Genomic DNA, 22,173 nt, shown 5'->3' on the forward strand with positions numbered 1-22,173 from the left:
GTCCAGTCAGGTGGAAGGCATTTTCAATCCCTTCCCAGCTCTTTCTGAGGATGAATTTTTTTTTTTTTCTTTGCTTGCAGGGTAGAAGAAAAAGGAATGTTATACTTAGAAATGTACCTTCTTAGCATTTTCCTTTAACTTTTATGTTGTTTCTCTTTCTGGGAATAGCATTTCTGAAAAGAAAGAACAGAGAAGGACATGTGGGCATATGAGCTCTCAGAGTATATACATCTGTGTTCATATAGCATGTTTTTGCTTTAATACTGCTTTTTATTTCTGAGCATTATTGGTTACATTTTTAGATTTCTTCAAATGAATGGCCCAACATACCATGGAGGTCATTTGGCTGCTTTCAAAAGATTTTATTACATCTATTGTTTGTCTCATAATTACTGATTTGGTGGCCATTAAAAAAAAATACTAGCCTTATTACCACCACTTAATGAAGGCTTAGATGATGTTATTATGTAATATAAAAATACCTTATAGATAATCATGAGTGTATCAAATAACAGCACAGTATACACCAAAATCACTTGCAAAAGACCCAAGGCTCATAAATTCCAGGGTAATTGCCCTGATACTGAGGAGAGCTGATATTTTTGTGTATCAACCCATGTGGCAGTGGAATGAAGTTTTCAACTTTGTAATTTTTGATGAATTTTAAAAATTTGAGCAACTTGAATTCTTTCAAATTTTGCACAAAACGTTTTTATGTTGAATTTGAATTCCAATTTACAGAATCAAAATGCACAAAAACGTAACTCCATTATAGTTTGAAAACTTTAATTACAGACGTTAGTATTTAGTTGTTTAACCAGAAACTGCTCAATATTTGTGAAGATGTTACTGTATCAGAAGAACTGATTTCCATAGCTAGACAGAATCATAAGATGTTGGAATCAACAGAATGGAATATTTTACTTGCTTGCCCAACCTCCAGCCATTTGATGTGGGCACCTATGTGAACCTGCTATTTGTGAGGGCATGTGAGTCAGTAGGTGGCATCCTTCACCATCAGATCAGGGTTTTTCAAGCTAAATGTTAAATGCTGTTGGAACAACCCTGTAGTTGAACGGAGGTGATGTCCCATGAAGACCCATCCTTAATATTTAGGCAGGTTTTGTTTCAGGTCGCCAAGCCTGGATCACAGGCATGGGGGCTTCTGCTCCCTCAGATACTTGTCTATCATAGGAATATGTTCTGGGGCACTGTGGAAAGAGTATGGTCTTTGGAATCAGACAGAATGAATTTGAGTTTTAGCTCTTACTAAGTTATATGCCATTGGACAAGTTACTTCATTTCACCAAACCTTGGTTTTTTCTAAATTGATGATAACAGTACAAAGTAGATAAAGTACTGATCACAGGTCCCCATTGCAAAATAGGCATTCTACAAATAATACCTAATATTTTATTAATTACTCTTATGAATGAAATCTGTGGAAGGCCACATGTTGAAACTAATTTTAAGGCCAACTCTAGATTAGCTCCTGAGATGATCAGTTTCTTTTGGTGTCTTTTGTGTGTTCAGCAAATAGTGTATTTTGCTTTTTTTTAGAGAGGGAATTGAGTGAAAGAGAATGAGTTTGAAAGTGAAAGTAAGACTCAGGAAAGAAATGGTGAACCACTGAATCATCTTACATTTGTGACACTGGCTATAAGAGTTAAGTTTAAGAGGGATAAATGCATGTAAACTCCTATATGAGTTTCAGGGAATCAGATGTACAGGTACATGTTATGGTGAGGTATGACATAGCTTCTTGTCAAGTGAAAAGGAACCAGGCGTGTTGATTAAATGCCGTGTGTGGCTAGCAACGCAGCTATCAAGGAAACCTGTATATTCTCAAATAGTATGATGAGGATTTAAGTGTCCAAAGCAAAGGACAATAGCAGTCTCGCTGTCCTCTGCACTGGTGTTTGCTCTGTTTTTAATTATATTATTTTAAAAAGAGATAGTGACAGATGGGAGCACGAACAGAGGAACTGACCAGGAAACTGTTATATGAGGAAAAGTGGTGCATCTTATCCCAGAGGTGTGATCTTCCAATTTCACATGTCTGAAAGTCTGCCATTTGGGAGCCTCTGCACTGAATGGAATGGGCACACGATAGAAATGTGTTGAACCAATGAGGAGTAAGTTTATATAGGGTAAATCTAGAAGATTTAGGAGTAAGTTTATATAGGGTAAATCTAGAAGATGAAGCCCAGTAGTTTGAAGTCACAAAAAGGCAAGTTTCAGTTCCATATTGAGACACTTTTTAATTTCAAAAGAGTCCCCAGCTTACTGAGGAGACTGATATGTCTGTAAATAACTGTAATCTAAGGTCTGAGCGTCAGAAAAGCATTCTTAAGTTCAGAGAAGGTAGCGAATTCTTCTCTCCAGGGAATCAGAAAAGACTCACAAGGGGAGAGAGGATATAAGTAGGTCTTGAAGGCAGTTAGGACTTGGTCATCCTAGAAGCATGGTTTTAGAAATACATGAGAGGAAGCTGGGGAACATTTAAGGATAGTGAACCACACAGGCAAGGACTTGGAAGCAAGAAAAGTGTTTGGCTTGTATGTGAAAGGATGGAGTGCAGGTCACTTTATTGGAGGAGGGGAGTTATTTTTTCAGGTTTTGTTTTGCAAGTTAAAATGCAGAATTATCATATGATTCAACTGAATGTATTTTTGAGAATGAGTCATGTGTGTTGATCAGGATTTTATGGAAAAAGGGGGATGTGATTCTTGCCCTGTGTACTCTTTTTAATAGTGTTCTTCTTAATTCTTTCTAAGTAAACTTTGTTAAAATTTAATTTTACATGACTTCCCTGGCCCCTGTCTCTTTCTTAAAGCTCAGCCCACCTGCAGATAAACTATGATAAAATAAGCCAATGAGATTTGTTCCTACCTGTCTGGACCAGATGTGGTTGTGCTGGTCTTTGCAGTTTCAAGCAGGGCTTCTTACATTTTAATGAGTGTTGAAGCCCCTAGAAATCTTGTTAAAATCCAGAGACTGGTTCCATAGGTTTAGGGTGGAGCCTGGATTTCTGCTTTTCAAATAAGCTCGTAGGTGAAGTTGTTGCTGCAGGTCCATGGACCACACCTTGAATAGCAAGGGTTTAGAGTATTTTGTGGCCACCTTTTCCACTCCAACTTTTGGAACAGGATAGCTTGGCAGAACCTTGGAAGGCAGATACCATTACTGTGTCAGGAATGATTTCAGTTGGGTGAGGGCAGTTGGTTCACTGGTGGTTATACTGATTCATTACAGCTTGTTCATTTGTCTTCTCCCTGGAGCAAAATTTTACTTTTTAATACAAATAATTTGTACCACTTTAAAAACATTTCAAAACATGTTATATTTATCCTTGAAACACTTTTTATCTTAATTTATCCATGATATCTGGCTTTCCCCAATAGTATGTGATTGGTAATTATTTTTCAAGGAGAGCAATTTCTTTTGTTTCTAAATTATTTCAGCCTAATACAATGGCAAGAGGGAATTAGTTACTAAACTTTCAGTAGCAAAGTTTTTTTTTTTCCTCTTAATTTTTATTTTAAAATTGTGGGGTACAATTCAGGGTTAGGTATACAAATATTCATTGTGTAGGTACCCATATTGATGAGGTGTGTCCCCCCTTCCTCAGGCAGTTATCGACTACTGTCAATCCCACCTCCCCACTCCCTCAACCCCCGCAGTTTCCTGCTACTTTCAATCCTTTTCTTGTAATAATACTGTAGTTGTTCAGGCACCACTTATGAGTGCAGTAGCAAAGTTTTACAAGCATTTATCTAATATATAGGAAAATATTTTTAATTGGAATCTCTGAACCAAGTGGTTTGTTTCTTTGAATTATTTTGTTAAAATGATCAGAGAATATTTTTCTAAATACTCACAGAAGAGCCTCAATTACACCTTTAGGGATTAATTTGTTTGGTCTTGAATGTTTTTCAGTCTTCAGGGTGTTCCTCATAAGTTGCGACTATATCAGTATTTAATAAGAGTTTCAACTAGTGTGGAATAATTAATTATTAGCCACCTAGAAGCAAATGCTCATATTATTAGAACATAGAATGAGGACAGGTTTGGGGCTGGGTTTGTGTGTACATAAAGGAAGGTAGAGAGAATGCAGAGAAGGAGAGGTTCTTAAGCATCAGGGATAAAATTTGCTTACATTGTAATTATGCTCTTTTTAGCAGAAGTTTGTTATATTCCTTAACTTGGCTTTAACATTTAGCAGGAACCCCCTTCTATTTCACTTTCATTTTCAGCATAATAGCCTTTCTTTACTTTTTCTACAAGACATGGGCAACTGATCCAGGTTTCACTAAGACTTCTGAGGAGGAAAGAAAAGTGGTGAGTTTTCTCTGTTCCTGTTATTTTTAAAAGCAGGGTATGTAAACTTTAGAAAATCACAGCCATGTTGATTTTTATCATGGCTACATGACATGTGATGTGATTAAATCAGCAAACAAGAGATATACTTTTTTCATTTATGTATCTGAAAATTTTTTAAAAATTTTTATTTTATTTTTATTTTATATTAAAGAAATACCTGCCCCTTGGATAGTGGTCTTTTAACTTAAGTTCCCCCCACTTAACACAGGGACCAAAGAGAGTTCTTCTCCTTCTTGCCTGAGGAGATGGCTCTTCTTTTCCTTACATGTGAATTTGACATATGACATGGCATGTTTTATGTTGCTTGTGAATGTTTAGAATTTGGGGAAAGGGTTGTCATTGTTTCCTAAAGCCAGTGTTCCTGAAGCACTCAGCCCTTAGTGCTAGTAACCTTTGGTTTTAATGTATGCTGATGAATTTTTCTTTTTTAATGGTGTGTATATGTGCATATTTATTTCTTTAGCAGATTATAACTGGGAGATGATTACCATTCACAGAGAGGAAGGTGGTAGGTGGAAGTGGTGGAGTAGTGTAATTTATATGCATTCTAATTTATTGGCTTTTGGGTAAAAATGCAGTCTTGAAGAGTCACTTTATTTCAAGCACAGAATAATTTGGTGGCAAGTTTTCCAAATTGCATTTCTAGCCACTTCAGCTTGGAGTAAGAGTGGTGAGAATGGTATATAACCATGCATAATGTATTCTTCAGTAAAATGCAATCTTAAGGTCAAACTTTGTGTCTTTCAGAATATCATCACGCTTGCAGAAACTGGCCGTCTGGACTTCAGAACATTTTGTACATCGTGTCTTGTGAGTCTTTTCTGTATGGTTTATTTTCCATAGTAAAAGGAAATTCTTGATAACATTGCTCACGTAAGCATTGTCACATCTTCATGGTATATTTATATACCTTTGTTTTTACCCATTTCTCATTTTACATTACTGTCGGATGAGTTTCTGTCTTGAACATATGGAAGAATTATGTTTGTAATCTCTTGAAGTTGCCTGTGGTTACATCTCTCCGTGAATTATCTATAGTATGTTTTGTTTGCTTTTTCCTATCATGAAGCATATTAGAGCTAACATCAAGTCAGAGGCGTATGATGACCCTAGAAGCCACTTAGTGAAACCTCTCATTTTGCGATGGAGGAATCAAGGAAGGAAGTAAATTCCCCCCAAATTACTGGCAAAGCTAGAAATGGAACTGAGTTTCCTTTTTCTTAGCCCCATGCTCATTTACGCTATGGTAAATGCTGCCTCACTTCCCCTTAGCCAGTGTGAGTAGCCTTGGAATTTAGATCTCCCTTAGCGGTGGCCTAATCAAAGTAGACATATGGAAGTAAATATTAATAAGGCACTCTGGAGCTTTGATGTGAATTGATGGTCTCTTTAAGATTGTCTTGCTAATGTCTTTATGACTTAGGGTTAACATTTTGCTTGTGATTTGTTACCACTTTGAGACGCTTTTTTTTGCTCAGGCCTCTCTTAATTGCCCACTTAGATAAGGAAGCCATTAAGGTCACTCCATTGCCATGTATGCAACTCCTGTGTGGCTCGATATGATCAACACTGCCTATGGACTGGACGCTGCGTGGGTAAGATTGGATTTTTCAGTTACCACTATGAAGTTAAGCATGTGTTTAATAATGTGTGTGACTCAGAAAAAGTGGAAAGGCATCCAAGGGCTCCATTTTCAGTATTCAAATATATCAATAGCAATGAACCCACACTTTTTTTCACACTGTATTTGACATAGTGTTTTCACAGGCGTCGGCCTATTTGGTTGCCAAAGGCCTGTGAAGTAGATAAAAGAATATTGTCTCTGTACTACATGTGAGAACTCTAGATCAAAAAAGTAAAACGACGTGACTTGGCAGTGCTTACATAGCTAGTAATCGTAATCCTAGGTCTCCTGACTCCAAGGGTATGCTCCTTCTGCTGGGCTTTGTTGCTTCGGAAGATGGGACCATAATGGCACCTGAGGAACGTTTTTGTCATCAGCTTGAAACGTTCTCATCTCCAGCATCGAGAAGACAACATATATAAGAGGGGCGAGGTTGCCTGGCTCTCCCCTTTCCTTCCCTCCTGTAGACCTTGTGCAGGCTGCGGGTTGACCCTCTGCCACGCCCAGTCTCCTGTAACATGTGTGTTTATTGCTGCTCCTCAGATTTGTTTTCTCTGTGCCCCTGATCAAGTCAGTCCTTGATGTTCAGAGGTTGTACTTTTATATATATATATCACATGGAGGGAAGAAAGAGACTGGGTGTGATTTGTCCAAAATCTGCCTGTTTCTCTTCCCTGCAACACAGTGTAGGCCAGCGTAGAGCCGTGTTTACTTACTTAACTTTGTTCTATTCAAAACAAGTATCTTCTTTTAAGTAAGTAGTAAATAAATATTAGTTCAGTTCCCATGGACAATTGCCTGTGACATATCAGAACTGTTTGATTTGGCTTAATGGTATTTAAAAGCAAAACAACAACAGCCTTATTTCTGTTTTACTTTGGCAAAGATTTCTATCATGAAAGTGATTAAGGAGCTCTTATCTGGAAAATCATTCTAGGAAAAGAAAGTATTAAATATGTTTTTCTTATTTTTATTTAGGTTTTGGTAACCATCACTATTACATATTCTTCTTGTTTTTCCTTTCCATGGTATGTGACTGGATTATATATGGATCTTTCTTCTGTAAGTATAAAATTTTCTTATAAGTACATGCACTCATACTCACTTCTCCTTTTCCTTTGTAAATGCTTTTATGTCACATTCTGGCCGGTGACTATAAATCATAACCCTAACAAAAATGAATCTAGTGACTCTAAGACCCTCAGTACTTTGTGAAAAACCCCTGATAAATTTGAAAAGTGGTCAAAAATAGAAATTCATTTAAGGCAAGTGCAGATTTGTACCTCAGTAAAGAGAGGAAGTCAGCTGCTCAAGTACAAAGCAGGAGGTGATAAGTAAATAAGACAAAAAGAAAAAAGGTTGGTGGTGGAGTGCCTGGGGAGATGGTGGTTAAGGAACAGCTCTGAAATCCCATGCTACTTGATAAGTATCAAGTTGAAACTGAAAACCAATGGGACAACTAACAGTTGAAAGGTTGGAAATAATAACTTACAAGAAAATATTAGATCACTTATTCTATGGCCCTGAGAAAGGCAAATAACTTTCAGTAGCAGTTTAAAAGTATGCCTAGGGGTCTCATGTAGGGAATGACAGCCAGCTGTTCCAAAGATATTGACTAAGAAGGACAAGGTTTAAATTGAAACAAGAAAGATTTTGATTACCACTTAAGTTAAGAATTGCATAACTATACTATTCAGAAATAGGAAGTAGGTTACCTTACTGGAAAAGCCTGTAGTGCTTGTAGTTTATTTATTTGGACTTTGTTTAATTGTTAGTTTACATATTTGCAAAGCTTTGGGAGAATTTGGCTCTAGATGCAGAGGCTTCACTTCTATTTTGTTTCCATCCACCCTCTGGTTATATTCATGTTCAAGTCTTCGATTTTACCAATGGAGCACTAGTTTGTTGCATGAGCTGAAATCTGGAGTGGTTCAGAAAGATACTAAGAAAGTGTTTCCCCATAGCATCCTAAGCCCCAGCACACACACTCTCTTCCTCTGTCCTTCTCCCTCTCCTCTCTTTCTTTCTCTTTTTATCTCAATTTAGTTTAAATTGTGTCTAGATTTTGAAAAACAATTCTGCACTTGTCCCCCAACCTCCCAGTTTTTCTCCCCAAAACATCCAGTATTACAAATTTGGGGGAGGGAGGGTCATTTTGGTGATTTATTAACTATATCTGTGTGAATGGTTTTTTTGCCCTGCCGTGGGCATGGGGGCTTCCCTTACCTTGTCAGACCCTTTCCCACCTGACATCTTGGGTGTCTGATCTCCAGGGTATGCTTTCTTAGCAAAATGTACGTGTCACCATCTAAGATAGTCATAAGGTTGGGATCCTTGAGCTCAGTTCTTGTCAAAGGCCACCAGTAACCCTGAGCATTAGATTTTGAAAACCTTAGATTTTGTTTTGCAATGTAAGAAAGAAAATTTATATATATATATATACACAGTGCTTCTTTCTATTGAGAAAGCTGCCTTTTTAAGGCCTAATGATAAAGCATATTCCTGGAAAACCTTTCTAAGTTGGCCCATGGACAAATTTGTCTTTTGGACTGTACCCTAAGGGAGAGGAGCCAGGTTTCACACCACTCTTGTCTCCTCACTCTTCACTAAAAATAGTCACCTTTGTTTGGCATCTGTGTCTAGCATAAGACTGTATTGATAAGGACAGAAGCGATTTTCCATCACATTCAGTCTTTCCAAGTTAGTTTTTTATAACACACGTTGATTCTTCCCTCCCCCTTATCTTTTTTCTCTGGCTCTGAACCAATTTTTTTGTTATGTTTTATTTCTGAGGAACTGTCCCACCTTAAATTCACTTACCATAACCATGTAAACTAGCTGATCATATTTTGTTACTTTTTTCCATTTATATTCTAGCAGCATTTCTTTACACTGAATGAGGACATCTTACCCTTTATCATTAGTTCACAGAAAACATGAACTTGTGCTCCATTTCATTAATGGGACTGTCACTGTCATCCTCCTCCTTTGTTTACCACTAACATGCCTTTTACTAGAGACTCAGTAAACACATACACCTTCCTCTTGTGATCCAATAGCTGTTGCTTCTGCTTCTGTAGGGCCTCCATCTACTTAATCTTTTGTGAGGTCTGTTTTCAGGGTAGATAGTAAGTGACTCAAAGTACCAACATCCTCCAAGTTACAGGAAGAAAGATTTTAGATCAATATCAGGAAGAACTTTGCAACTGTGAGAGCTATCTGGAGATGAAAACGATTGACCTGGAAAAATACAAGTCGCCTGTCATTAGCTACTGATCACCTGAGAAGAATAGATTAGCACAAATTAAAGTGTTATATTACATGAGATAGGGTGCATGCCAACATGCAGTCGTATCTTTGATACTAAGTCTGAAAACTTCAGTGTGAGGTCATGCTGTGATATCAAAAGAATTCCCATAAGGGAGCTGTAGAAACCCATACACAGGAAGAAGGTAGATATTCTTCCTACCTGGCAGCTGTTTTCTTCACCTGCTGTTGGAAATTACATTCTTCTCTGTGATATCAGGTGCATGGGATGCATCTTTCTTTGCTGTCCTAAAGAGAAACTCTAAAGAGTGTAATTTGCCATGTTAACTTGATTGTTACTCTATGACGATTGCTTAGAATGGTCCTGGTATATATATATTCATGAGAGATGGTAGGGACTCAAATAAGGCTCAAAGAAGAAAAAGAAAAATAGATTTTTAGGACTTAAATGGACAGAGAGTTGACAGTAAAGTGATGGATTCATTTTCTTCCTAGCCCAGGAGCTTTTCAGAGTTGCTTTAGGAAAATACCCAAAAGTACTTATCAAACTGTCAGAGGCATTTGTGAAACCTCAAGGTGCTTATCTACAGAATCTCATTTTAAAAATAATTCACACTTTATGCATGATCCTGGTGCCTACAAAAGTCATTGAATTTCCATATCCTTGAAGATATGTTCCCTTGTTTCTGCTGCCTCCTACCTATATTTCTTTATATGGCTGCTCTTATCTGCATGGGGAATGGCATCCATATCATGAAGGCTGTAGTAAAGTCCTCTCTTTTAATTGTTATGTAGATGTTCCTGGGGGAGACACTGAGCTGGGACCATCTGAATTTTGTTCTATATACTTTCCCAGGGGTGTCTGGTGAAGTCCCTTACCTGGTGTTTCTTCCTTTGCAGCATTAGTGATGGTGCCAGTGCAGAACACCCCCATACTTGGCTCCCCACATTCTGTTAGGTTGTGTTCTGATGGGATGTAGGTGTTGATAGGCTATCTTGTGTCCACAGCAATGGCCTGCTCATCTGAACCCTTAATAATAGTTTATATTCAGTACTGTAATAGACTCATAACTTGCTATAAGCATGGAGAAGATAGAACATTTTCTAGGAAAGCATTTTATTAAATGTAATCATTTTCAGTTGTTAAATCCTTGAACAATTAACTTCAAGTTAGTACATTTTATGTTGATTTTAGTAAGGGTTTAATGGACCTTTTTCACTTTTATTCCTGCACTGTCAGCTACTAATGTTGTGTTATCAGAGCCTTAACTAACACTGAAGCACAATTTTCTCTTCTTTGGGAGTTGAGCTGGCATTTGGAAACTAAAATCCTAAAGTTGAATCCTAATCTGTGCCATCATGTTTTGCTTTCTCTTCTTCTCAAACAGAACTGCAGTGATTTTATCTTGGAGAATGACCGCTGATTGTTGTCTTCTTAAATAATGGGTTGCCTTTTTTATAAATTCACAGATTGGTCAAATCATTGTGCCACAACATTCAAAGAAGATGGACTGTGGACTTACCTCAATCAGATTGTGGCCTGTTCCCCTTGGGTTTTATACATCTTCATGATAGCAGCTTTCCATTTCTCGTGGTCAACGTTTTTATTATTAAATCAACTCTTTCAGGTATTTATTTCCCTTCGTATACCTTTGAGTAAAATTTTCAATACCTTGTAGTAAGGTGCAAAGGCTTGAATTAAAAACCAAAAGATATGGCCAGGCACAGTGGCTCACGCCTATAATCCCAGCACTTTGGGAGGCAGAAGCAAGAGGATTTTCTGAGTCCAGGGGTTCGAGACCAGCCTGAGCAACTTGGTGAGAGCTTGTCTCTATGATAAATTAAAAAAACTAGCCAGGTGTGGTGGCGCGTGCCTATATTGTCAGCTATTTGGAAGGCTGAGGTGGAAGAATCGCCTGAGCCCAGCAGACTGAAGCTGCAGTGGCTGTGAGCATGCCACTGCATTCCAGCCTGGGCAACAAAGTGACTTCTACTGAAAAAAAAAAAAAAAGACAAAAAAACCCCCCAGAAGTTTAAACATGTCATTTAATCACTCTTGAATTTCAGTTTCTTTCTCTGTAAAATGAGGACAGTAATACCTGTCTTCTCTGACAAGATGATTTAAAGGTTAGTGTAATAAATTGTTAGAACTAGACCCAGGAATTTTCTAACTAGACCTTTTATTTTACAGATAGAGGAACAGAAAAGTGAATTTAATTGTTCAAGGTCACCCCAGTGTGGCAAAATCAGAACTGGGAACTTAGGTCTTCTGATAGTCCTCTTCAAGGGCTTTTTCCATTGTACGATGAAATTATGTGCTGTGTATAAGCATGGTATAAGCTGTAAAGCATTGTGCAAATGTGAGATGCTCATTTTCCTCAGATTTTGCAACCCTGTGGGCTACCCTTATTACTATGCACTGCTTAGGTGGATGGGGGTGGAAAGGAGTGAAAGATACATCACTAACCAACAGACATGGCAGTTACATTTTCAGAGAAGGCCATGGCCAGTAGAAAGTTAAGGCTCCAGAGCAGTCGTCACCTACAGCTTTCTCCGAAGCTTTTGTCCCTTCCCTCTGCCTTCCCTCCCCTTTGAGCCTAACCTAGTTCTCATTGTTGCTATGTCCTGTCTACATGGAATGGGCAGCAGACAGTGATCAGGCTGAGTCAATTAATGCAAGACCTCAGATAATTAGAGCATTACTTAACCAAAGCAAAATGTATTTCACTTTTATGGACAAGTAGCCAATTTTAAAATAGGAGTGATGATAAGAAGAGGAGAAGGGAGGGATGGAGGAAGAAAAAAAGGAAAAGAAAAATGTCAAGGAAAGGAATTAAGTTAAAAAAATTGACTAAACTGAAGTTTCTGAACATTCTTCTCAATCTCCTATCCATCTGACATCAATAGGCTCAGACAGCAGGAGTGAATATTAGCATCAGTGATTATTATTATGAATTATAATATTCATAATACCTAACATTTGTATTTGGTTTACATTTTCTTTTTTTTTTTTAATTGGAGTCTTTCTCTGTTGCCCAGGCTGGAGTGCAGTGGCATGCTCATGGCCACTGCAGCCTCGACCTACTGGGCTTAGGCAATCCTTCTGCCTCAGCCTTCCAAGTAACTGGGAACCATAGGTGCGCACCACCACACCCAACTAATTTTTTGTATTTATTGTAGAGATGAGGCCTCTATAGGCTGGTCTCGATTCCCGGGACTCAGGCAATCCTCTCACCTCCACCTCCCAAAGTACTGGGATTACAGGTGTGAGCTACCATGCCTGGCTGATTTACATTTTTCAGAGAATTTCCCCTTTGTATCTATGTTCATCAGGGAAATTTTTAAAAATAAAAATCAAAGAATTTTCCCATCTATTTTATCACAAGCATTTGAGACCATGCCAGACTAGTGTCTCTATTTTATGGGTGAGAAAACAACCTAAGCAATGTTAAATGCCTTGCTTATGGCCTTGAACCTAGTGAGAGGTGGATCTAAGTAGAAACTGATATTTGAGGCATCTAATTCCTTTTTTTCTTTTCTGGACTCTTAGAAGAAATACAAGTATGTGAGGCTGTAATAGTCTTGATTTTTAAAAGAAAGGTTAATATATTTTTCTGCAATTTCTAAGCATAGAAATTCAGAAAAATGGACTCATTTTCTGATACTTTTTAAAAACCGTTCAAAACAAAGTTGTTTTCTGAATGAACAAAACAATCTTGTTCTTTGAAATTTTTCATTTCTCATGTGCTCTGATAAATCATGGCTTTACTGTAGCAATTCAGACTGAGAGTCTAGACTCCTGGTTGGGAGCACGGGCTTTTTTCTCACACAGACCGAGGTGTGAGTCCTAGCTCTGCCACTATGAGCTGTGTGGTCTTGTACTAGTGACATCACCACTCTAAGCATTTCCATCAGGCATTTCAGTCACCTTAATTCTTACTCTTCCTCAAATTGATGGATTTAAATATTCTTCACTTCTGATTAACTTTTTCTTTGTCCCTTTTCAAAGAGATACTAAGAACACACAGGTTCAGATCATTGCACCTGTGATGCTGACCTTATATTGTTTTATTCATCTAAAAATCGCATTCTGATTGTGTGAAGAATCTAACCATGACCATAAGCCACGGCTCAGATTAATAAGGCAATTAACCCAAAGTGGTTTCCTGAAGATTAATAAAAATTAGACAATTGAGGCCAGGCACAGAGGCTCATACCTATAATCCCAGTACTTTGAGAGGCCAAGGCAGAAGGATCACTTGAGCCTAGGAGTTCAAGACCAGCCTGGGCATCATAGTAATACCTTATTTCTACAAAAAACAAAAAACTAGCCAGGTATGGTGGCAATGCTTGTAGTCCCAGCTACTCAGGAGACTGAGGCAGAAGGATTGCCTGAGCCTAGGAGGTTGAGGCAACTATGATCATGCCACTGCACTCCAGCCACACAACAGGGTGAGATCTGGAATTTAAAAGGGGGGGGCAATAAAAAAAAAAGTAAAATACCCCGCTACTAGATTGATGTAGGAGAATATAGTTAAAGACTGCAGAATCTCTGTTCTCACCATGATCCTTGGTTAGAAAACTGGGGGTATTGTCTTTGGGGAAGTATTCAGTGTTGGCCAGTGTTCTGTGATGTACTCCTAGGCATGATAGAGACATGATGTGGCATTTTTTATGGGCTTTCCATCCTTCTTTGTCAGATTGCTTTTCTGGGCCTGACCTCCCATGAGAGAATCAGTCTCCTGAAGCAGAGCAGGCATATGAAACAGACGTTGTCCCTCAGGAAGACACCATACAAGTAAGTGAGGTCTGCTTTGGCCACTGAGTCACATGGAAGGTTCCCTAGCCACTGGCTTCCCAAACTAGTGCCTCTGCCCTGGCCTTACCGCTGTTCTCTAACTTGGTGTCTGGTGGAGTTGAACCCCTCTTAAAGAAGCCTCAATGACGGGGTGAGTGGTAAGATCATGAGCCCCAAGGTAAGAATTTGGGATTTAGTCTACTGGCCTTAGCACAACATAGTAAGTGACTTTGAAGTTTTGCCAAGATGGGGAATCTCTCCAGTCAAACTGTGGTCACAAGGTTGCATGTTGCTGGCATGGAGTCAACGTGAGATAATTAAGCACGTGGCTGAGAAAGCCAGCCACAAGGCTCTCTGTAGAAAGCGTTAGATTGAATGCTTTGCCAAGATTTCCAACCTGGCTTTCTGTCACCAGTAATTCTTTCAGCCCTATATTTAATGATCCCACTTGCCAATTTTTCAGATTTAGGACATGTTCCCCCAGAGCATTTGTTGCATAAAACCTGTCCTCAGATGAAATGAGAGTTGGTAGGAAGGCTGTCATCTTATGATAAGGAAGATCAGCTTTGGAGCTTATCTCCCTGCAGCTCTGTCAGGGTCTTGGAGGTTGGGAGTGTACAGAGGTGACCCAGAGCCCTCTGGGATTTGAATGCTCACTGCATATCTCATGAGCAGTCTATTTTAAAGCACACTCTTGGTACAAGATGAAACTGTTAGGCTGTTAGACAAGGAGATCAGAGGCTGGGATATAACGATGATATGTGTTTAGAGAGGAGAGAAATTGACTTAATTGGGAAGAGGTTGTTGAAGCACTGGGCGTGGAGAGTAGTGTAAAGCTTGTGATGATGGTTTCATAGTGGCGGTACTGAGAAAACCCCTTCTTGGTAGTTTAACCAGAGGAATAAATGCTCATGTCCCAAAGTTAGTAAAGTAAATAAGGAAAGCCTTGTAAGTGAGGTAGAATTTGAAGCTGATCCTTGAGAGATGTGGGGTAGGCAACACGGAGAAAGGGAGGATGGGCATTCCAGGCCCTAGAGAAGATTATGAATGGATGCATAGGTAAGAGAGCTGGAACCTGTTTGCTGAGTGATGGCAGCATAAACCGTGAGCCACTTTGAAGGTAAAACCTTGAACCACTTTGAATCTAGCTTTCACAATCCTGCCCAAACCAAAGATTTTACTTTGGGCCCTGTAGCTGGCCCTTTGCACCATCATCCTCATGGCTGGCCCTTTGCCGACAGCAGCAACATCATCCCCATGCAGAACACAGTCCTCTGAAGAGTGACACAGGTATCCTAATGCACAGATGTGTTTTGATGTGTTTAAGGGGTTGGGATAAACGCCTAAAGATAGGGCATATGTGTAAAAATAAGCATTCCTCATCACTGAAATAAGACAGTAGGACTTAGGGAATTTAATGGAGGAAAAATGATGATAACGACATTTGTAGCCAGGAATGCTCCAGCGAGAATGTGGATGTTGGCCTGAGCCTCAAAACTGGTAGGACTTAAAAGGATAACGGAGCTACCTGAGGTAAGGCTGGAACATTTGGGTTCTAAGCCCCCACAGGTGTGGTCATGGGAAACAGAGAACCAGAGTTGCTGGAGCCAGAGGTTTATAAAGGGGAGCCAGAGCTTGAGGGATACGTTGTGTTCAAGGGGTGGCCTTGAATACAAAGGTGAGGGATTTAGATTTGAACCTCTGGACAGGGAAGTATCTTTAAGGAGTTTTGATTGGGAGAGAGTGGCTATTAGGGTTTTTGGAGGACTAGATGTTCTGCAGTAGGACAGATGAATTAGAAGGAATTGAGACAGGGACGTTGCTTACAGAGCTACTTGGAAGGTTAAGGGAGAATACCCATCTTGCTGATTATAGTTGTTCTGGCCTATGTGCCTTTGATAATCACATCTGAATTAGGGCAGTGGTAACTGAATAAAAGAAACTTACTGATGTCAGTGACCAGTCCAGTGAGTGGGGGACCCAAATTGAAGTGTTGACGAAAAGCCCAATTAAGTTGCTGGGCAGAAGCCAGAGAAACTCAAAATAGGGCTTCAGGTCCACAAATAGAGCCAGGCTTCAGCTATAAGGACCCAAAGCCCAGGAACTGTCTGATTTACACCTGGATTTCTTTAGGGTCTTCAAAGCACATTTTGTATTATAGATTCTCAGTGAATGTGGTTTGAATAAATGCTTGCCTGCTTCACAGGAAAAGTAGTAAGACATATTTCTCTTTTTTTCCTGGCAGTCTTGGATTCACGCAGAACCTGGCTGACTTCTTCCAGTGTGGCTGCTTCGGCCTGGTGAAGCCCTCTATAGTAGATTGGACATCTCAGTACACCGTGGTCTTCCACCCAGCCAAAGAGAAGGTTCTTCACTCAGTTTGAAGAAAAGTAGCCTGAAACTCTCAATCTGACTTATTTTTGTTTATGTTGATGCCCTGTGGTCTGAAAGAAGTGAAGATGGAGCATTCATCTAAGTCCAAAGGAAAATACTGGTGGTTTTAAAGCCATTTGATAAAAACACACGTTCTCAATGAAGGCATTACACTTTTTTAGATTTAGAAAGATGAACCGTGGCTGTTCAATCTTGGCAGATGTCTAAAAAAGCTTTATATTTTTCACAAGAAAATGCAAGTTTACTTTTTTGTGAGATAGTATTCACTAATTATGGATAAAATTGAGTATTTTCAGACACTATATTGACTGTTCAAAATAGTACTATTCTTTAAACTTGTAATTTTGCTAAGTTATTTGTCTTTGTTGTATCTATAAATATGTAAAAATATATTTAAATAGATGTACCTGTTTTGGTTTCAAACTTAATAAAAAAGTTTTTTTGTAACTGAGGCTTAGTTTCTGACACTTAACACTTCTAAAATCTTAAGCTGAGAGGTACATAGAACATAAATGAACTCACAGGTCCACAAATGAGTTGAGATTACTGTTAACACCAGTAAGCATGACTTAATTTAGTTTTCCATATGGCTTAGAAAATTGAACATAGAAAGTCTTAAAGATTAATTACTATTTTTAATTAGTACCCTCAAAATAGTAGATGGGTGTGATTGTAATAACTAATTTCCCTTGTTCTGGAAGAAATATTAATTTGACTTTAACTCTTGTATAGTTAACACCCGTGGACATTGAACCTTCCTGCTGAAAATACTTCTCAGGTTCCCATTGCTCTTGGGGTAAAAGCTAATAATATTCTCAATCATGACCTGTTTTGTTGACCAGTGTCACTCGAGACCACTCTAATCAATTGACATTTCAGTTCCTCAAAGATTTGTTCACCTTTCTTTTACAGAGCCTTATCTTTTACAGCTGAGGAAACTAAAGCCAAAAGAAGTTTCTACCTTCTCCAGGGTCACATAGATACTAAGTTGGGTTTCCACTCCAGAGCTCTAGTCACCTAGAGTATTGCCTGACAAGTAGTATTCATTTAATAAATATTTAAATTAATTTGTTTGGACCAATTGAAGCGTTTAAAAATTTTTTTTTGAGTCAGAGTCACACTGTCATCTAGGCTGGAGTGCAGTGGCACACTCACAGCTACCACAGCCTCAACCTGCTAGACTCAGGCAATCCTTCTGCCTCAGCCTTCCAAATAGCTGAACTACAAGTGTGCGCCACCACACCCAACCAATTTTTGATTTACTGTAGAGACGAGGTCTCGCCAAGTTGCCCAGGTTGGTCTTGAATCCCTGGGCTCAGGCAATCCTCTCGCCTCTGCCTCCCTAAGTACTGGGATTACAGGTGAGAGCCAACGCTACCAACCCAAAGAGTTTTTAAGCAAGATGTGATGTGATGAGGATTGTGTTTGAAGACTGATTCTCAGTTGAGGGGCAAAAGGACTTTTTCAAGCTCTGTCTTCTCTTTCCCTTCCTCTCTCACCAACCCCAGCCAAGTAAGTATTGTGTTCCATAGACCATTTAGAGCCAAATCATAGAGCCCAGCCTCACTTGTTTAAAATTCAGATTTCCCATCTCAGACTGTGGGGAATCAGTTCTGGAATTCTAATTTCTCTCAGATTTCTCAGATGATTCTTAGTGTATACACTACTGTTTGAGAATAATTTACTTAAGGAATCTTACCCTCTCCATTCTGTTTTGTTTCTTCTGTCAAATACATATTGGTGTGAGTTTTTTTGTTTTTGTTTTTTTAAGTTTGAGAAGCTGTTTTATAGATAGGCAGTTGTGGTGGCAAAGAGACCAGATGCTAAGAACCCTGGGTTTGAATCCTGGATCTACCATTTACTGCATAAGTTACTTTTGTCTCTTTGGGCAAATGACTGAAATTCCTGGTGCCTCAGTTTCCTCATTTGTATTATGTAGGTAATAATAGTAAACACCTCCAAATGTTATGAAGATTAAGTGATTTAATTTTTAAAAGTGCTTACAGTTATACTTGGCTCGTAGTAAGTGTTCAATAAATGCTGGTTTTTAGTTTAGAAGTCTTGTGGAAAACTGATTTCTAGAGGTAGAGAAATGCACCAGATCTACCCTTCTAAACTGTTGAGTGTCTTGGGGCTAAACTGGGCCAAGCTCCTGTCTCCTTACCAGCTGATTTCTCATTAAAGTCTACCAATAGACCAGAAGGAGGAGCAGAAAAGGAGTTTACTCCATTCTGCTTGCTGGCTGTTTACCTGTGTTTCTCCAACGATGGCCCTTCACCCTACAGAGACAGTTGAAATCAGTGTCTCATTCCCCAAGCCTGCTCCATCGTGCCCCCTTAGAAGCACCAGCACTAACCAGGCAACATCTCTCCTGGCCCCAGCCTGGAAGTCTTCTCTAGGTGTCTGAATTATGATAACACATCTCTTCTTTGTTTCCTCAGGCTCAAGAGTGACCGCTGCTTCCAGCAGTTACTATCTCTGTGTTAAGTCAGTGTGTTCCCTATTTACTTTTTTCAAAAATATTGGCACCTGTTTAGCCAATTTCCTCGGTTATTTTCTCTCTGTTAAAATAACTAGTGTGTTTTCTGTTTTTCTCTGATGGATCTGACAAATACAGATGTTGGAGATTGGCTGTTAATAATGGTCATGAAGGCCTATGGGGACGGTGGCACACAGGAGACTCAGCAGGCCCAGGTCATTGATTGGATGTGCAGGGAAGAAGAGAGTCAAAGATGACTTTGAAGTGTTGAACCCAAAGAATAAGAGGGTGAGAAGTCTGGTGGTTGGGGTCCAGTGAGTTTGAGGTCCTTGTGGGCTCTCCTGTGGGAAAGCCTAGAAGGCAGTTGCAAAGAGGTCAGAACATGGATAAGAACCATCTGCACAGATGGATGAGATTGTCACAGGAGAGAAGGAGAAAAATAAGACGTAGTGTTGTCTTCAAATGGGAATATCAGTTCTAACAAGAGGCCACAGATGACAGCAATTGCAAACAAAAAAGCATGAGAGAGAGAAGGGCAGGAACAGGACCTTACAGAATATGGATGTAGGGAACTGGAGAAGAAGGAAGAAGTAACTTAAGAGGTCAGGTAGGAGAATGATCAGGAGAGTACAGAGTCAGAGAATCCAGGGAGAAGAATTTACATCAGAGGAAGTCGGTGGTCAGGAGCTAAGGAGAGGTTGAGAAGAATGACTGAGGAAAGACCAAAGAATTGGTGATTAAGAGGCTATCAGTGGCCTCTGTAGTGGTGCTTGGGGATGGAGAGCAGGGACGATCAGGGGACTTGGAAGATGGATGCTAGAAAACTAAGGACTAAGTAGAACCTAGTCTTACAGCTTGGCTCTGAAAGGAGAGCGGGACATAATAGTAAGATCTTGTCTTTTTGCTTTAAAGGTGAGACAAACCCAGTTGTGTTTGTCAGGGCTGGAGAATGTGACTGTTATGCTAATCTTACCATAACTTTATTCCTTTCTTCAAATATCTGTGGAGTCACATTGGAGATATCAAATTTGGATCGCTTTCATAAACATTAGGCAAAATCTTGGTGATGGCCCCTGTGACTTAAACAGATATATTGAAGAAGGAGGAGCTGTGAGACGTGGAATAACTCAAGTGTAGCACATTTGATATTTCAGGTATGTCTTAGAGGAGTTAATGCGTTGATAAATATTCCTAGCTTGGGCAACATAGCAAGACCTTGCCTCTACAAAAAATTAGCACCTGAAGTCCCAGCTACTCAGGAGGCTAAAGCAGAAGAATCGCCTGAGACCAGGTTGTGGTGAGCCTTGAGCATGCCACTCCACCCCAGCCTGGGTAACAGAATGAGACCCTGACTCAAAAATAATAAAAAAAAATTTTAAATCCCCCCCTGCAACCTCAGTGGCTTAACAATATTATTTCTTCCTCGCGTCATTGTCCATTTCACTGTTAGCAGGTTTTTCCATTGTTCAGTGTTTTCCTTTCTAATCTCCTTCAATCTAGTCTGTATTAATCTCTTCTTTTGAATTTGAGCAGAATTTCCATCTCAACTGACCTATACTCCCCCCACCCACTTCATCCACTCCACAAATGTTTATGAAGGGCCTACTATTTGTCAAGCACTGTGAACGTAAGGGTGTCACATGCTAATGAAGTAAATGGGAATTCAAAACCTCAGTGCACTAAGTGCTCTATTAATTAATCTACCAGCTGTGGGAGCATAGACATAGATTAATCCTGCCCAGGTAGTTCAGGAACATTTGCAGAGGAGGTGGCCTGTGACCTGTGCTTGATTCACAGAAGTTCACCAGGCCAAGAAGTTGGGATGGGGTAAAGTTGGAGGAGGTTCCCGTCTTCCAGGATGATGGGGAGAGGGTGCCAAGCGTATTTGAAATCTTCAAGTGTTTGAGCGTGGCTGGAACTTGTGTGGAAGGGATTGTCTAAAGCTAAGTTGGAGAGTTAAGATCGAGGCTAATTTGGGAAAGTCCTTATAGTGTAATGGGCTGAATTGTGTCTCCCCAAAATTCCTATGTTGAAATCAACCCCTAGTACCTCATAGTATGACTGCCTTTGGAGACAGGGCCTTTGAAGAGGTCATTAAAATGAGGTCACTTAGGCGGTCCCTAATCTAATATGACTAGTGTCCATCTAAGGAAAGGAGATGAGGACACAGGGACACACAGGGAGACCATGTAAAGATACAGGGAGAAGACGGTTTTTCAGACCAAGGAGAGGTGCCTCAGAAGAAACCAACCCTACCGACACCTTGATCTCAGACGTCAGCCTCCAGAACTGTGAGACAATACATTTCTGTTATTGAAGCCTCCCAGTCTGTGGTACTTAGTGATGGCAGGCCTAGCTGACTAATTCACATACTAAAACGTGGAATAGAGATTTATTCTGGAATCAGAGTCAAGGAGGCTTGAGTGAGGCAAGGAAGGGTGAGGAAGAGGCGGGGCTAAGGAGATTTTAGCTTTAGTCTTCCCTGGTGGACAAGTGAGTGGTGGGGCTAGTAACCGTAACACGGAGCATGGGAGGAGGGTTGTATAGTTATGTGGTCATTTCACACATGTACCGTACCCTGCAGTGGGCCTGGAAGTCTCCAACATAGGGCCAAGAGACTTTATTGCCTTTTCTTTCTTTTTTTTAGTTTTTTAGGGTTTGTTTTTTGGTTTTTGACAGGGTCTTGCTCTGTGGCTCAGGCTTGAGTGCAATGAGGTGAGCATAGCTCCTGGGCCCAAGTGATCCTCTTACCTCAGGCTCTTGAGAGGCTAGGACTCTAGGCACGTGCCACCATGCCTGGCTACTTTTTAAATTTTTTTAATTTAAACTTTGAGGTGAGGTTTTGCTATGTTGCCTGACCTCAAGCAATCTTCCTGCCTCAGCTTCTCAGAGTGCTAGGATTATAGGTCTGAGCCACTGTACTTGACCCATAGTGCTTTTAAAGTTATTGCAGGGGCTTGTCCAAGACAGCTCATAAGCAGCTCTGAGTGAATGCTCATTATTATTTATTTTATTTTTATTTATTTATTTTTCAAGTCAGCGTCTCACTCTATCACCCAAGCCAAAGGGTGACACAACCTCAACCTCCTGGGTTCAGACCAGCCTTTCACCTTGGTACCCTGAGTAGCTAGGACTATAGGTGTGTGCCTCCATACTTGGCTAATTTGTGTGTGTGTGTGTGTGTGTGTGTGTGTGTGTGTGTGTGTGTGTGTGTGTGTGTAGAGATGA

The 22,173-nt window shown here is 39.8% G+C and overlaps 1 protein-coding gene across 2 annotated transcripts in view; it reads left to right on the forward strand.

Annotated features, from left to right (window-relative positions):
* ZDHHC13 (zinc finger DHHC-type containing 13) overlaps positions 1–16,917 on the forward strand; it is a 51,890-nt gene extending 34,973 nt beyond the window's left edge. For both annotated transcript variants that reach the window (XM_008070936.2, XM_021719007.1), the window contains 7 exons: positions 4,217–4,341; positions 5,131–5,193; positions 5,885–5,978; positions 6,986–7,069; positions 10,745–10,902; positions 13,975–14,072; positions 16,318–16,917. In XM_008070936.2, coding sequence (XP_008069127.2) covers positions 4,217–4,341; positions 5,131–5,193; positions 5,885–5,978; positions 6,986–7,069; positions 10,745–10,902; positions 13,975–14,072; positions 16,318–16,456 — 761 coding nt within the window. In that variant the 3' untranslated portion in view covers positions 16,457–16,917. The remainder of the gene's footprint in view (positions 1–4,216; positions 4,342–5,130; positions 5,194–5,884; positions 5,979–6,985; positions 7,070–10,744; positions 10,903–13,974; positions 14,073–16,317) is intronic.
* Positions 16,918–22,173: the final 5,256 nt, after the last annotated feature.

The sequence above is a fragment of the Carlito syrichta genome, unplaced genomic scaffold (genome assembly GCF_000164805.1).
Source record: "Carlito syrichta isolate Samal-C Ts95f unplaced genomic scaffold, Tarsius_syrichta-2.0.1 Scaffold314067, whole genome shotgun sequence".
Taxonomy (NCBI): domain Eukaryota; kingdom Metazoa; phylum Chordata; class Mammalia; order Primates; family Tarsiidae; genus Carlito; species Carlito syrichta.